Genomic DNA, 13,854 nt, shown 5'->3' on the forward strand with positions numbered 1-13,854 from the left:
ATGTATTTATATTTAAAAATATAAATATATCTGTATTTATAAATATAAATATGTATGTCTAAAACCCCACAAACAATATCTTGAAATATTAAAAGTTGTTAAAAAAGGCTTTACCTTTTTTTATGATTGGCAATCTTGTCATGCATTTATGTTGTTGTTTTTTTTATTTTCAGACTCAAGCCCTGAATGATGAATTCAACAGTGGGCCAACAACTCGTGCGAGACACGTTCACTACAGCCTTCATAAAGAACTTCATCGTGGTCCTGGTGTGGTTCCTCCTCAGCTACATCAACGGCAGTGTAGTGGCCACATTCTTCAGACACCAAATCTTTTACGAGGACCCTCGCTATATTCTCTTCATACATATGGTCATTAATGATGCAGTGCAGCTCACTGTAACCATTGCTCTGTTTGTGGTCAGTTACGCCTTGTACACTATCAGTGTAGGAGTGTGTTGTTTCATTATCCTGGTGGCAGTGTTCACCACCCGCAGCACACCTGTGAACCTGGCCGGCATGGCCCTCGAACGCTACATCGCTATCTGCTATCCTCTACACCATGCCCAGATCTGCACCGTGCGCCGTGCCTACATGCTCATAGGGGCCATTTGGTTTGTATCTGTGGTTCCTGACATCACTGACCTATTCGTGACCTTAGCCACAGAACCTCTGAGTTTCTTTCAAACCACTGTTTTTTGTCTCAGACCGAATGTGTTCAAAGACCCGGTGCTGCTGTATAAGCGGCAGGCGTTCGATGGGATTTATTTCTCGCTGGTGTTCCTCACGCTGCTGTGCACGTATCTGCGGGTCGTGTTCGCGGCTCGTGCGCTCTCCACCGAGAGAACGTCCGCCAAGCGGGCCACCAACACCATCTTGCTCCACGGGGTGCAGTTGTTCATGTGCCTGCTCTCTTACGTGTCTCCCGGTGTGGAGGGCATTTTACACATCATCTTCCCGGGACGCATCCTAGAAATTCGCTTTGCCAACTATCTGATTGTCTATATTTTGCCACGCTTTTTGAGTCCAATCATATATGGAGTGCGGGATAAAAAGTTCCGCAAGTATCTGAAGAGGTATTTTGTGTGTGGTCGCCCTGTAGACACAAGAGTAGAATGCAAAGGTGAAGAAGATTAAATGGATCGTTAGGTTTCTAATATTATAATGTGCCAAGGGTTTGGAATCTGATATGTGACGCATTGTGTTTCTGTCTTGGCAAATTTTAAATTTTGAATGATTCCACATGTATTGTTTAGCAATTCCCAGATATTCTGAAAATGTTTACTCCTAATTATTTTGAATAAATCCGAGCTTTATGTATACATTTTTTTTATATATTATAATTAGACATGCATATAGACCATCGTTGTTTTTAAAGTGTCGATTTGTGTTATATGGTTTTATTTATTTATTGGTAGCCTAAAATGGTAAGCCTAAATGGTCTAAATACATGAAGCTATACCAACAAAACAAATTTTTTGTTTTAAATCAGGTGGAATAGTTTAAGGTAACAACTGCAGGTTACCACTTTTTAAAGTGTATATAATCATTGGTTTTATCGTCTATAAATAGAATATTAGATGTTAAAAAAACTAACTTTTTCATTAAAGTTGTAAATTGTACATTTGCCAAGAAATTCTTTAAAAACAATAAACATTATTTAAAAAAAAATTGTGTAATCATATTCTATAGTCAGAAGTAGTAGCTAATTTATGTTATAAACTGTTTATTAAAGATCGGGTAGACAATTTTGGGAGAGACTAGCAATAGCGAGCTAACTTAGTCTCCAAAGCCACACCTCCTTCAAAACACATGAACACATACAGCAGGGAGCAAAAAAAAAAAAGAGTTACGAGAGACGGCTTTAAAGCAGAACTTGGTAACTTTTTTAACTTAATAAAACTGTCTAGAAATCATTTGAATGGTTAAACAACCTGTTCTGGTGATATTGGTGACTTTCCCCGCTCCCCCCAGCGTTCCCAGGTGGAAAACCAACCTTGCAACTTGGGGACTACCGTCCCGGCAAGATAGAAATTGGAAGTCTCGTGAGAAGCGAGAACTAGAACGAGCGCGAAACACAAATTGCTTTACGGCAATTCGACATAAACACCCATGCATGTATGATGTATTACCAGATTACCCACCTCGGTAGACATAGCTCCACATGATACAGTTGGCTTGCTCCGATCATAACAAACGCACATGAGCAGCGGTAGAGAGGGGGAGGAGGCCGCCGCAAGTGAGTTTTTTACGACAGTGTTGTGAAATATACGCCCCCCCCCCCCCCCCCACAGCTGTAGGGGGAGCTCGTGGGGAAAACATGCGACAACAAAAGGAAAAATCAGCGAAGAAGTGACTAGAGTTCGCTAGAGTTGCAGAGTTCTGCTTTAAACTACATCATGTCTCAAAGCACATAACATTACAACAATAATGAACATAAACACAGTTACTGGGATTTTCACGCACAACCATTTCTAGGGTTTACAAAGAATGGTGTGAAAAGGGAAAAACATTTAGTATGCGGCAGTCCTGTGGGCGAAAATGCCTTGTTGATGCTAGAGGTCAGAGGAGAATGGGCCGACTGATTCAAGCTGATAGAAGAGCAACTTTGACTGAAATAACCACTCGTTACAACCGAGGTATGCAGCAAAGCATTTGTGAAGCCACAACACGCACAACCTTGAGGTGGATGGGCTACAACAGCAGAAGACCCCACCGGGTACCACTCATCTCCACTACAAATAGGAAAAAAAGGCTACAATTTGCACGAGCTCACCAAAACTGGACAGTTGAAGACTGGAAAAATGTTGCCTGGTCTGATGAGTCTCGATTTCTGTTGAGACATTCAGATGGTAGAGTCAGAATTTGGCGTAAACAGAATGAGAACATGGATCCATCATGCCTTGTTACCACTGTGCAGGCTGGTGGTGGTGATGTAATGGTGTGGGGGATGTTTTCTTGGCACACTTTAGGCCCCTTAGTGCCAATTGGGCATCGTTTAAATGCCACGGCCTACCTGAGCATTGTTTCTGACCATGTCCATCCCTTTATGACCACCATGTACCCATCCTCTGATGGCTACTTCCAGCAGGATAATGCACCATGTCACAAAGCTCGAATCATTTCAAATTGGTTTCTTGAACATGACAATGAGTTCACTGTACTAAAATGGCCCCCACAGTCACCAGATCTCAACCCAATAGAGCATCTTTGGGATGTGGTGGAACGGGAGCTTCGTGCCCTGGATGTGCATCCCACAAATCTCCATCAACTGCAAGATGCTATCCTACCAATATGGGCCAACATTTCTAAAGAATGCTTTCAGCACCTTGTTGAATCAATGCCACGTAGAATTAAGGCAGTTCTGAAGACAAAAGGGTGTGACGAAACACAGTATTAGTATGGTGTTCCTAATAATCCTTTAGACCTATTAACTTGGTGATTGCTATCACGATGTGAAGAGACTTTCAACCCAGTGTTCCTTATGCCAGCCATTTTTGATTTAGTCTTAGTCTTCATCTTCAGACAAAAATGCTTATTGGTCTTATTCTAGTTTTAGTTGAAGAAAAGTCATTGCATTTTTTGTCAACTTTTAGTCATTACTTTTAGTCAAACTGCAGTTACCGAAATTAATTTTGGTAGCTATTTTATATGTAGTCTTTAGACAAAAAATGTCATTATAATTTTTCTCTCGAGGCCAATTCACTTAAGCTTATGAGAAATTTGAATCAAGGTAACAGGCTGTGTTGACATTGCACTCTTTAGCAGTAGCACTTGTGCAATTCTACATATCCCTTTTCCTTTGTTCCTATTCGGACAGGATCCACTTTACAAGGGTAATTTTACCACAGTAATTTTACCACAGGACGTCTGTAATAGTAATAGCCATTTTGCACGGGATAAGATATCTCAGTAAACTAGCAGAAGTGGGAGGAGTAACTAGAGGTTATAGTTATAGTAACTAGATTTGTGCATCGCCGTCACCCTCCTGTCGTCATGTGTGTATTACGTCCCTTACGAAAATAAAACATGTTTTTACTACGATATAAGTAAATCAATCGTCTTCAATCGGGAGATATGCAGCCGCCAGGCTTCTGACAAGAAATTTGACTTTTTGTATTTAAAGCTCTGACCGGATCGGCACCTCAATACCTCTCTGACCTTTTTAATCCAAATACATCTGCTAGATTTCTGAGGTTGTCTGATCTGAGCAAAGTTAACCCTTCCAAGTTCCAGACTTAAACTGAGGGGTGATCGTGCTCCATTTCCATTTCTGGGCCAAAACTGTGTAATAGTCAACCGGTTTCTTTCAGATTAGTTTGATCAGAATTTGAATTTAAATCCAAGTTAAAAAATATTTTACCCAGGCTTTTTACTGCTCTTATAGTCTAAGGTTAAGTCCTCTTATCAGTGTTTTAATGTCTCTTTTCTCTCTTTCTTGTGCTTTATAGTGTTTATGCAGTTTTAATATTTTGATGTCTATTTTAGTATGGCTGTAGGCACAGTGGTCAACTTGACAGACTTTAAAAGCTAATTTAACATGTGTTGGTTTACACCTCTGTTTACATCCTTTTCCCCATGCATGGGAAAAAACAAACCAGTGCTATGGAGTAAAATGTCAAACCCCTGAAGAGTTTTCAGGGCATTCTCCAATCAACCACCTTGATCTATATCACATCCATACAGTATATAAGATTCAACACAGACTGGGACTGTCAGGGAAGGGCAGGGGGTGTTTTAGGTGAGAGGGGACTTGACTAACCAACATCGCTGTACTCTAGTTAGCATTCTTAAAATGAAGCAATTTGGATAATACCCATTACACAGGGACATATTTTGCCACAAGGCTGGCTAATAACATTCATTCTTTCAGGAAACAAAAACATGTCTAATTATGTGGTCTTATTTAATTGTGCAGCAGTATAGCTCTAGCAATATAAAAATTTTTTTTTAATTTTTTTTTATATACTTGCTTAAAAGGTACTATAATAAATCATTATCATGCATGTCTTTTAATATGTCTTTTTCTGTATTTAGCTTTACTTACTGATGCTGAATGTATAGCCAATTATATTGAGTGTAGTTGCACATACTGTGTCTATAATGTGTGCTTTATCATGTCAGGTTGAGAACATGAACTCCAGTGCTGTCTCAGAGTATGATAACTCTACTTTACTCCTTCTGAACGTCATACCGCGGGACAGCTTCAGCGCTGCTCTCACTAAAAACATTGTGGCCATGCTTGTATGGCTGGCGCTCAGTGGCCTTAATTACAGTATGGTGTCCACTTTCCGCAAGCACAGTTTCTTCTATGAAGATCCACGTTATATCATGTTTATCTGCATGGTCATTAATGATGCCGTACAACTGACACTGGTAACCGCCTTGTATGTGGTAAGTATTAAGATTAAATATGTGGCCAAAAATGAGTTAAAAGACACTTAAGCTACACTTATAAATGCCTGAATGTCATTGCATTGGAAGCAAAATATCAAAGCATGTATTTTGTTTAGCCAGTTTAAAGTATGCTGCCATTCAAAAGAGTCTCTTATACTCACCAAGCCTGAGTTTATATGGTAAAAAAATATTGTGAATATTCTGAAGTTTTATTCCGATTTAAAATAACTCTTTTTCATTTGAATATATTGTAAAATGTATTTTATTCCTGTGATGCAAAGCTTAATTTTCAGCATCATTACTCCAGTCTTCAGTGTCACATGATTCTTCAGAAATCATTCTAATATGCTGATTTGCTGCTCAAGAAATATTTCTTATTATTATCAATGTTGTGCTGTAAACCGTGAAGCCTTTTTTTCCAGGATTCTTTGATGAGTAGAAATTTTTGTAACATATTAAATGTCTTTACTGACATTTATTTTTAATCAATTTAAAGTATTGTTGCAGAATAAAAGTATACATTTATTTCCAATAAACAAAAAACTTTTGAAAAGTGTTTTAAAAAACGATATAAAAGTCTATAAAATGAATATACCCTGTCTAACTTGTGAAATACATTTTTTTTGTCTGTTTTTAGAAAGCTAAATACAATTTTCACTTTTTTCTGTTTAAGTTTACTTAATAATGAAGAAAATCAAGTTGAAAATCTGAAAACTCTGAGTAGAAGTTTAATGGATGAAAACAAAGATGCTAATACATGAGTGTATAATGAAACAATGTCAGTGTCTAATATGTATATTGTTTGTGGCCCTTTCCTCCTGTTGTAGGTGAGTTATGCCTTCTCAAAGATCTTGGCATCGGCCTGCTGCCCGCTGATCATGACCGCTGTGATGACCACCCGCTCCACACCGCTCATCCTGGCCGGCATGGCCCTGGAGCGCTACATCTCCATCTGCTTCCCGCTCCACTACAGCCACATCTGCACAGTCACACGCACCGTGTGGATCATCGGGGGGATCTTCCTCCTGAGCTTCACTCCTCCGCTCACCGATCTTCTCATCACTGTCGCCAAAGAACCACCACTGTTCTTCCACACGTCCATTTTCTGCGACCAATCGCTCCTATTCCGAGACCGCTCGATCTATTACAAGAACTGCGTGTTTGATAGTGTGTATTTCTCTTTTGTCTTCTTGTCTTTACTTTATACGTACTGTAAGATCATGCTGACGGCCCGTGCGGTCTCCACTGACCAGGTGTTGGCCAAGAAGGCCCGTAACACAGTCCTGCTCCATGGGGTTCAGCTGCTTTTGTGCATGTTGGCGTTTGTCGTGCCGTCCATGCAGGCTCAGCTCATACAACTGTTTCCGATGTATGGACTAGAGATACGTTATGTTAATTTTCTTCTGGTCTACATCATTCCACGATTTCTCAGTCCAATGATATATGGATTCAGGGATGAGAAGTTTCGCAAGTATTGGGTCAGATTCTTTATCTCTAAAGCACAGAGAGTAAAACCAGTCAGCCATTTTTCTCAAAAGCTTGGATGATATTCCACATGAATGATTTGTGGGTGACGCCAGTTTCTGGAGAGATTTCATGTGTAGGAGACATTTTAACATTCAACAGGACATTAGAAGAAAGGGCTGATATTATTGAAAGGACATTATTTTTCAGAGGAACAAATACATATAATCATGCACTGAAGTAACGAAAAATAACTGTTTGAAAAGAAAACATGTTCCCTGCACATTGTGTAACTGTTGAACAAAGTTTTGGCACCATCAACATTTGATTTAAAGATTTGAATATATAAGAAAAAACATTTCACGGGTAGTTAACACCATGTCCATAAATGCACGATTTTAAGTTATGTATAGGCCTATATGCATTTGTACCTGTATATGAGCAAATTAAATTGCTATTTTAGTTGCTACAAGGTGAACGTGATTTCACCAAGTACAACATCGTTGTTGATCCTGAAACAACATTCCAATCAACCAATCAGATTTAAGTTTACACTTTATGTCAAGTTTAGGCTTACAATCAAGGTGAGGTGCTTCTACATCAGTGTTATTCTCCTATCATTTCCCTCTGGTTTTAGGGAGACTTTATGGGTAGGGTTATAGGGTTAGGACTACATTTTCAGACAGGAATGTTGTTCCAGGATCAATAAAATATGTTAATCCAGGAACATGTCTTACTTGGCATAATAAAGTGTTGGCAAAATCATTGTCTTGCAAAAGTCTTCATGTAAGTTTTTTACCATTTACTTAAATAGTCCTGCAGTGTAACTAATGAATTTTAAAAGTACAATATTCCATGTAGTTTCTCAAGTAATATGAGGTTACTCACATTACATTTAGATTTATGCATTTATCCAAAGCGACTTACAAAAGAGGTACAAAAGCAATCCACAATGAGCCAACAATAATTGTAAGTCAAAATACAGCTCACGTGCACATTACTAAACCAACTGTTACAGTACATGAATGCAAAAAATACATAGACAGGGCATGCAAATCTTGATTAATCTCACATCATCTTAAAGAAGCTCATTAATTCAGCCCAAATCCTCCGTTGTGCAGTTTGCCCCTTTGAGAGCACAGCGATTGTATCATCATTATGACCGCCGCTAGCATAGCTAGCGAAAGCGGTCATATAGGGATTGTCATATAGGGAAGTTTTTTTTTTTTTTTTTTTTGTCATCTACTGAATTTTTCGTCAACGATACCAGGGACACCGAAACACCGGGGAACATGAAATTTGGTGGGCATGTAGCCCCACTAGACTTTTACGGAAAAATATCGTTTGGTCCCCGGGGGCCACTACCAGCCATATACCCGATTTACCAATACCCAATGTGTTATGCTTGGGCAGTATACTAATGAGGTGGGTGGGACATGTTTCATGCCATGTTAGATCACATCCTGAGAGTCTACGCTTTCAGAAAATATATAGTTTATATAGTTGAATCAGTTTTCTCTTCATGGTACAGACCAAAATGTATTATGTGTACACTGTATTAATTTCAATGGGACATTTACTTAAGTGTTCTACTAGGTACAGTGGGAATGAGTTTAATTTTGTTTGTTTTTTTGTTTAAAAAGCTGTTTGTTGTTACCAATGTAGCATGAAAAAGACTTGCTTGAACACAATAAGTGTGTTTTTGAAACTCATTTTTATAATACATTATGTAGGGAAAACCACTGTTATGAATGTGACATTTTCACATTACGGATGTTAAGTGTCTAAACTAATGACTTTTGATATAAAACTTTAATAGTAATAGCAAATAATTACAAAACTCTAAATTATCCATGATCCACAGGAATACTCCAGACAGTCTTTTAAAATATACAACTTATATACATAAACACGCAATACAGCCAAATTGCTCCACGTCATTTATTTTTGTGGAAAGCCAGTGCAGGCCTGAGCGGCGGTCATATTTTGTACCGCCATGCGGTACATCTAGTTATGTTCACTGTTCAACTGGGCGCTCCTGGTGAAAGTGGTCCTTCTGGTCCTTCTGGTCCTTCTGGTCCAAGAGTGAGTATCTCTTTCTAAATCAATTCACCTATTAAACTATAAGAACAATCTGACTTCTATTTCTACCTTATTTTCACTATTACTATCACTACTATTATGCTTACACTGCAAAAAAACAATCATTCTCTTAGTGTCAGCATTGTTTTTCAGGAAAAATATCTTAACATCCTTAAAACAAAATAAATTCACTTGAGAAGCAGAAAAAGTATTCTAGGAATATATCTTGATTTATTTTAAATAAAAGTTTTGAGAAGATAGATATATCGCTTTATATATACAGGTGAAACTCGAACAATTAGAATATCGTGCAAAAGTTATAATTTTGATGATTATGGCTAACAGCTTATGAAAACCCCAAATTCAAAAACTCAGAAAATTAGAATATTACATGAGATCAATAAAAAAAAAAAGGATTTTAAATACAGAAATGTCGGCCCTCTGAAAAGTATAATCATGCATATGTATATAGTTATACTAAATATATTAGTTTCACCTTTTCATTTGAATTACTGAAATACACAAACTTTTGCACGGTATTCACATTTTTCGAGTTTCACCTGTATGTATTTTTGGTGTATAAATAAAATGATACACCTCAATAAATGTATTTTTTTATTAAACAATATGGTGGCTTTTCCTCTTCCCGCTTTCCTCACTGCTCTAGTATACCGTTTCTGTTAGTCAGCTGGGATGAAATACAGCAGAATGATATTTCTAAATGTGTCACGCAGGGTGACCGAGGTTTCCCCGGTGAGCGTGGCGCCCCTGGACCTGCCGGCTCTACCGGTCCCATATAAAACTCCAGGACTGACTGGCCCTCGTGGTGCCCCTGTAAGTTATTAGGATGCTCCCGAAAACCTCATGAAACATGGACATAAACACAAAAAAATGCTAAATTGCACACACAGTTTATGATCAGCATTGCTCTGTAACTGCACTTATTTATGACCCTAAAAACCCTACACATTTTTAAGGCCGCTAAATCATCAACATGTTCAAAACTTTGCTGAAAAACCTTTCACAATCTATTACATGTCTTATGTCATCTGATTGTGACAGACAGCTGATATTTATATGCATTTCATGGAAGTAGTCTCATACATTCATAAAGATCTCATTGATTTATATTACAAGCTATCAGAATTTCATCTTACTTTTTGGCCATATAAATATCCGCAAAATGCACCAAATTGCATATTTCTGCTCAGTTTGTGCCTCTGTTTTTTTTTTCCTTTTTTTTTAGGTTTAACATAAACTGTTCCATTTAAACATAAAAGTTTGTGTTTAGATAATTTGTGTGTGTATATATAGTATAATTTTTTACATCTCATGTACATATACACATGTGTGTGCATATATACACAGTATATACACATAGACATATATATATACACACACATTATGTAAATAAACTTTTTTTAAATTGTTAGATGTGATTAATCGCGATTAATCGATTTGACAGCACTAGTTTAAATGGATTTTTCAGACTATTAACTGATATGTCAGGCTTTACTTGATTGCATTGCATTTAAATTTACAGAATGTGAGTGATTTATTGCAAGTCATTGAAACATTTCTGTGTCGTATCTTCACAGGGTGAGCGCGGAGAGGTCGGTGCCCCTGGACCTGCCGGTTTTGCTGGACCTCCTGTAAGTATAACAATCTCATCCCACATTTGTCAGTCAGTTCTTACCGTGTGATATTTAAAATCACTGAGCGTAAGTGTCTCTGTTCTGAATGCAGGGTGGCAATGGACAACCTGGTGCTAAGGGAGCGTCTGGTGACACCGGACCCAAGGTAGATGCTGGAGCTCCTGGACCTGGTGGACCCGTCGGACCCGCCGGCCCACAGGTATTTCATATTACATATTACTTTTCTGTTGTGCTTAAATAGATGTCCATCCTATATAATATCCTTATCATCGGTTGTTGTGTTTAACAGGGACCCGCTGGTGCTACTGGAGCTAAGGGTGCTCGCGGTGGTGCTGGACCTCCTGTAAGATTCAATGCTATCCGTCATTTATTACCAAATTAGATATTAGAAATTACTCACGATTCAAAGCCTTGTCTCTATTCTTTTAAAACAACTTTTTTTTACTTTTTTTTATCAGTGTTATTTTAGTATTATTGAGATCCTATTATAGTTCCAGTATATATTATTTATTTATATTTTATGTATTTTCAGTTTTAGTTATTTTATTACGTTAAATTGTTGCTTTAGCGACTAGCTCAAAATCAAATAAGATAAATAAGATTTTTTACATTTATTTTAAAAAGAAATCAATTTTATTGTCATTGCATAACTTACAACAAAATTAGTTAGCAAACCTTACGGTGCATCCACGTACAGCACAACAACAGTTAACATTTATTTTATTTCATATAAAAAAGAAATTATGGTTTTAGGTTTAGTCTAATATTCTGGACTTTTAGGGGCTATTTATTCAAAGACCTCAAGACATTTTAGCAATTAAGCATATTTGGAGAACAAATGCATAACTTCCATTGCATAAAATATTAAACTTATCTGATTTAAAGTCAGTTCTAAGTTCATTTTTAAATTGGTTTGATATTTTGTTTAAATACACATACAGTCATACTAAATGTAGCAATACTTGTTTTAGTGGCCGGTGTATTGCTCTGATATGATATTGCATAGCATGTTTCTGTTGCACAGTTTCCGAGTGTCTTTGTTTTTAATAGGGTGCTACTGGTTTCCCTGGTGCTGCTGGTACCTCCAGGTCCTTCTGTAAGTATTGTCTATTCCAAACAATGTCTAAACCAGGGTTTCTGGTTTATATTAATCATTTAATTAATATTAAATGATTTTTTTGTGTGTCAAGTGACCATTAAGTGACATCAGATAACCATTTACATGTGAATGTGTTGTTAAATTTTTTAAATATTAACTTCAAAGTATACTCGAAGTAAATATTTTAGGCCAAAATGGGTTCGGCTGACAAAATTGTTTGGGAATCCCTGGTCTAAACAAATACTTAACATATATTGACTTCTTATATTCAGTGTTTACAAGCTTCTCTTTTGCCCTGTGTGGCTTTTCCTGAGTCTGACCGCAAATCATTTAATTTCATGTCATATTTTCTGAGGGTGCTGCTGGACCCCCTGGCCCAGGTGGTCCTGCGGGTAAAGAAGGACAAAGAGGTGCCCGAGGTGAGAGAGGTCCTGCTGGTCGCCCTGGAGAGGCCGGTGCCGGTGGACCCCCAGGACCCTCTGGAGAGAGGGGTAGCGTTGGTCCCGATGGTCCCGCTGTCGCTACTAGCTACCTGTAGTTACTCACGTTTGTTTTGTTTACGGAACCATCAACAGGGCGTCTCGTGTGCTGCGCTAATCACTCCGCCCAAGTAACGTTAGCTGTGCTCCTACGCCTAGTGAGAATATAGTTCCCAGTATTTATACGATTAAAAATGGTCTCTGTCTCATATAGCCTTGTTATTTGTACACGCTGTGACTATACAGATCACAACATGTAAATAGGAAAATGTTTGCATTATTTTGTCACTTATTGGGATTAGTATGCTACCATTATCCATTTACATCCAGTCTTTGTGCTAAGCTAGGCTAGCGGTGGATGCGTCAAATAACACTTACAGAACGCACAGAAATGAAAAGGGTATGTATGGACTTATCTAACTCTGGGGGATACTGTGAATAAGCTAAAGTCCCAAAAAGTCGGAGTGTTCCTTTAAAGGACCTGCAGGATCTCAGGTTATTTTTACAAAGCCGCTCTTGCCCTGAATTATGTCCATCCCGTCAGAAAACACACACACACAGTCGCTGACATCACGGCTGGGAAACCTTTTACTCAATCTGTCATTAAAACTCAGTTCTTTCAAGAGTTATGGTAAGGGTTACACCAGTGTCAATGACTAATTACTTATTAAAATGAATTCATAATAATCCACAGCTGTTGAATGTGAGAAGCTCACAGAAAACAAAGCCTGCGTCCCAATGTGCATACTATCCATCCTAAATAGTATGTGACAAAATTGTCAATACTATTTAGGGCAGATAGGGTGGATAGTATGCACATTGGGACGCATGTGGCTTAATAATTACCCAGCATGCCCTGCAGGAAAGTAGTTGCTGTTTCTGTCAAACGCCTCAGACAAACACAGCTTCTGTTCACACTTGACGTGCACTCAAAGAAGCCTGTTAGTGTTGGTTTTCTCGTCTGTCGGGTTGTGGATTCGTGGAATATCTGAGATGTGATGTATAATCATCATCTGGTGATAGTGTGAATTAGCCATAACATGTAACGGTGAAGCGCCCCCAGCTGGTGAATGTGGGAACTTACAACAACAACTACAACACTCCTTACTGGGCTTTTGACCATGAGAATGAAATCTGGAGACGCCATAACAATTTGTTTTATTTAAATATTATTATTAATTTACAAAATATGTGTTTTTAAATGTAAAATATATTGATCATTTCTACTTTAATTTTTATCATAAATATGGGTATACATACAATACCGGTCAAAAGTTAGGAAACTTTACAATTTTTTTATGTTTTTGAACGAAGTCTCATATGTTCATCAAGGCTGCATTTATTTGATCAATAATACAGAAAAAACTAATACTGTGAAATAATTTTACAATTTAAAATAATGGTTTTCTATTTTAATATACTTTAAAATATAATATATTCAATGTGATCAAAGCTGTGATCAACCTAGCATAAACATAGCACACTCTCACATTTCTATAATTCACATCTGTTATTTGCAAAATCGGGCTTAAAATCCTGTAGGTGAACTAGCTTTGGCAGCAGCTTCGATCTTCGACCTTGACGGGCTCTGTGACGTCACATGCGCGCCAGCTCTGTTCATGATGTCACAGGCTGGTAACAGTGCAAAGCAAACACAGACTGACAAACACAGTACAGTTAA

The 13,854-nt window shown here is 37.9% G+C and overlaps 1 protein-coding gene across 1 annotated transcript; it reads left to right on the top strand.

The window, feature by feature from the left end:
- Positions 1-189: 189 nt before the first annotated feature.
- Positions 190-10,643, top strand: LOC311301671 (uncharacterized protein; the record flags this gene model as incomplete). The annotated part of the gene is made up of 5 exons (XM_084426947.1): positions 190-1,107; positions 5,122-5,391; positions 6,222-6,902; positions 9,625-9,774; positions 10,539-10,643. The coding sequence occupies 5 exons, from the start codon at positions 190-192 to the stop codon at positions 10,641-10,643; spliced, it is 2,124 nt and encodes a 707-aa protein (XP_084283073.1).
- Between the last annotated feature and the right edge of the window lie 3,211 nt (positions 10,644-13,854).

This window comes from Rutilus rutilus, assembly GCF_951802725.1.
Source record: "Rutilus rutilus genome assembly, chromosome: 12".
Lineage (NCBI taxonomy): Eukaryota > Metazoa > Chordata > Actinopteri > Cypriniformes > Leuciscidae > Rutilus > Rutilus rutilus.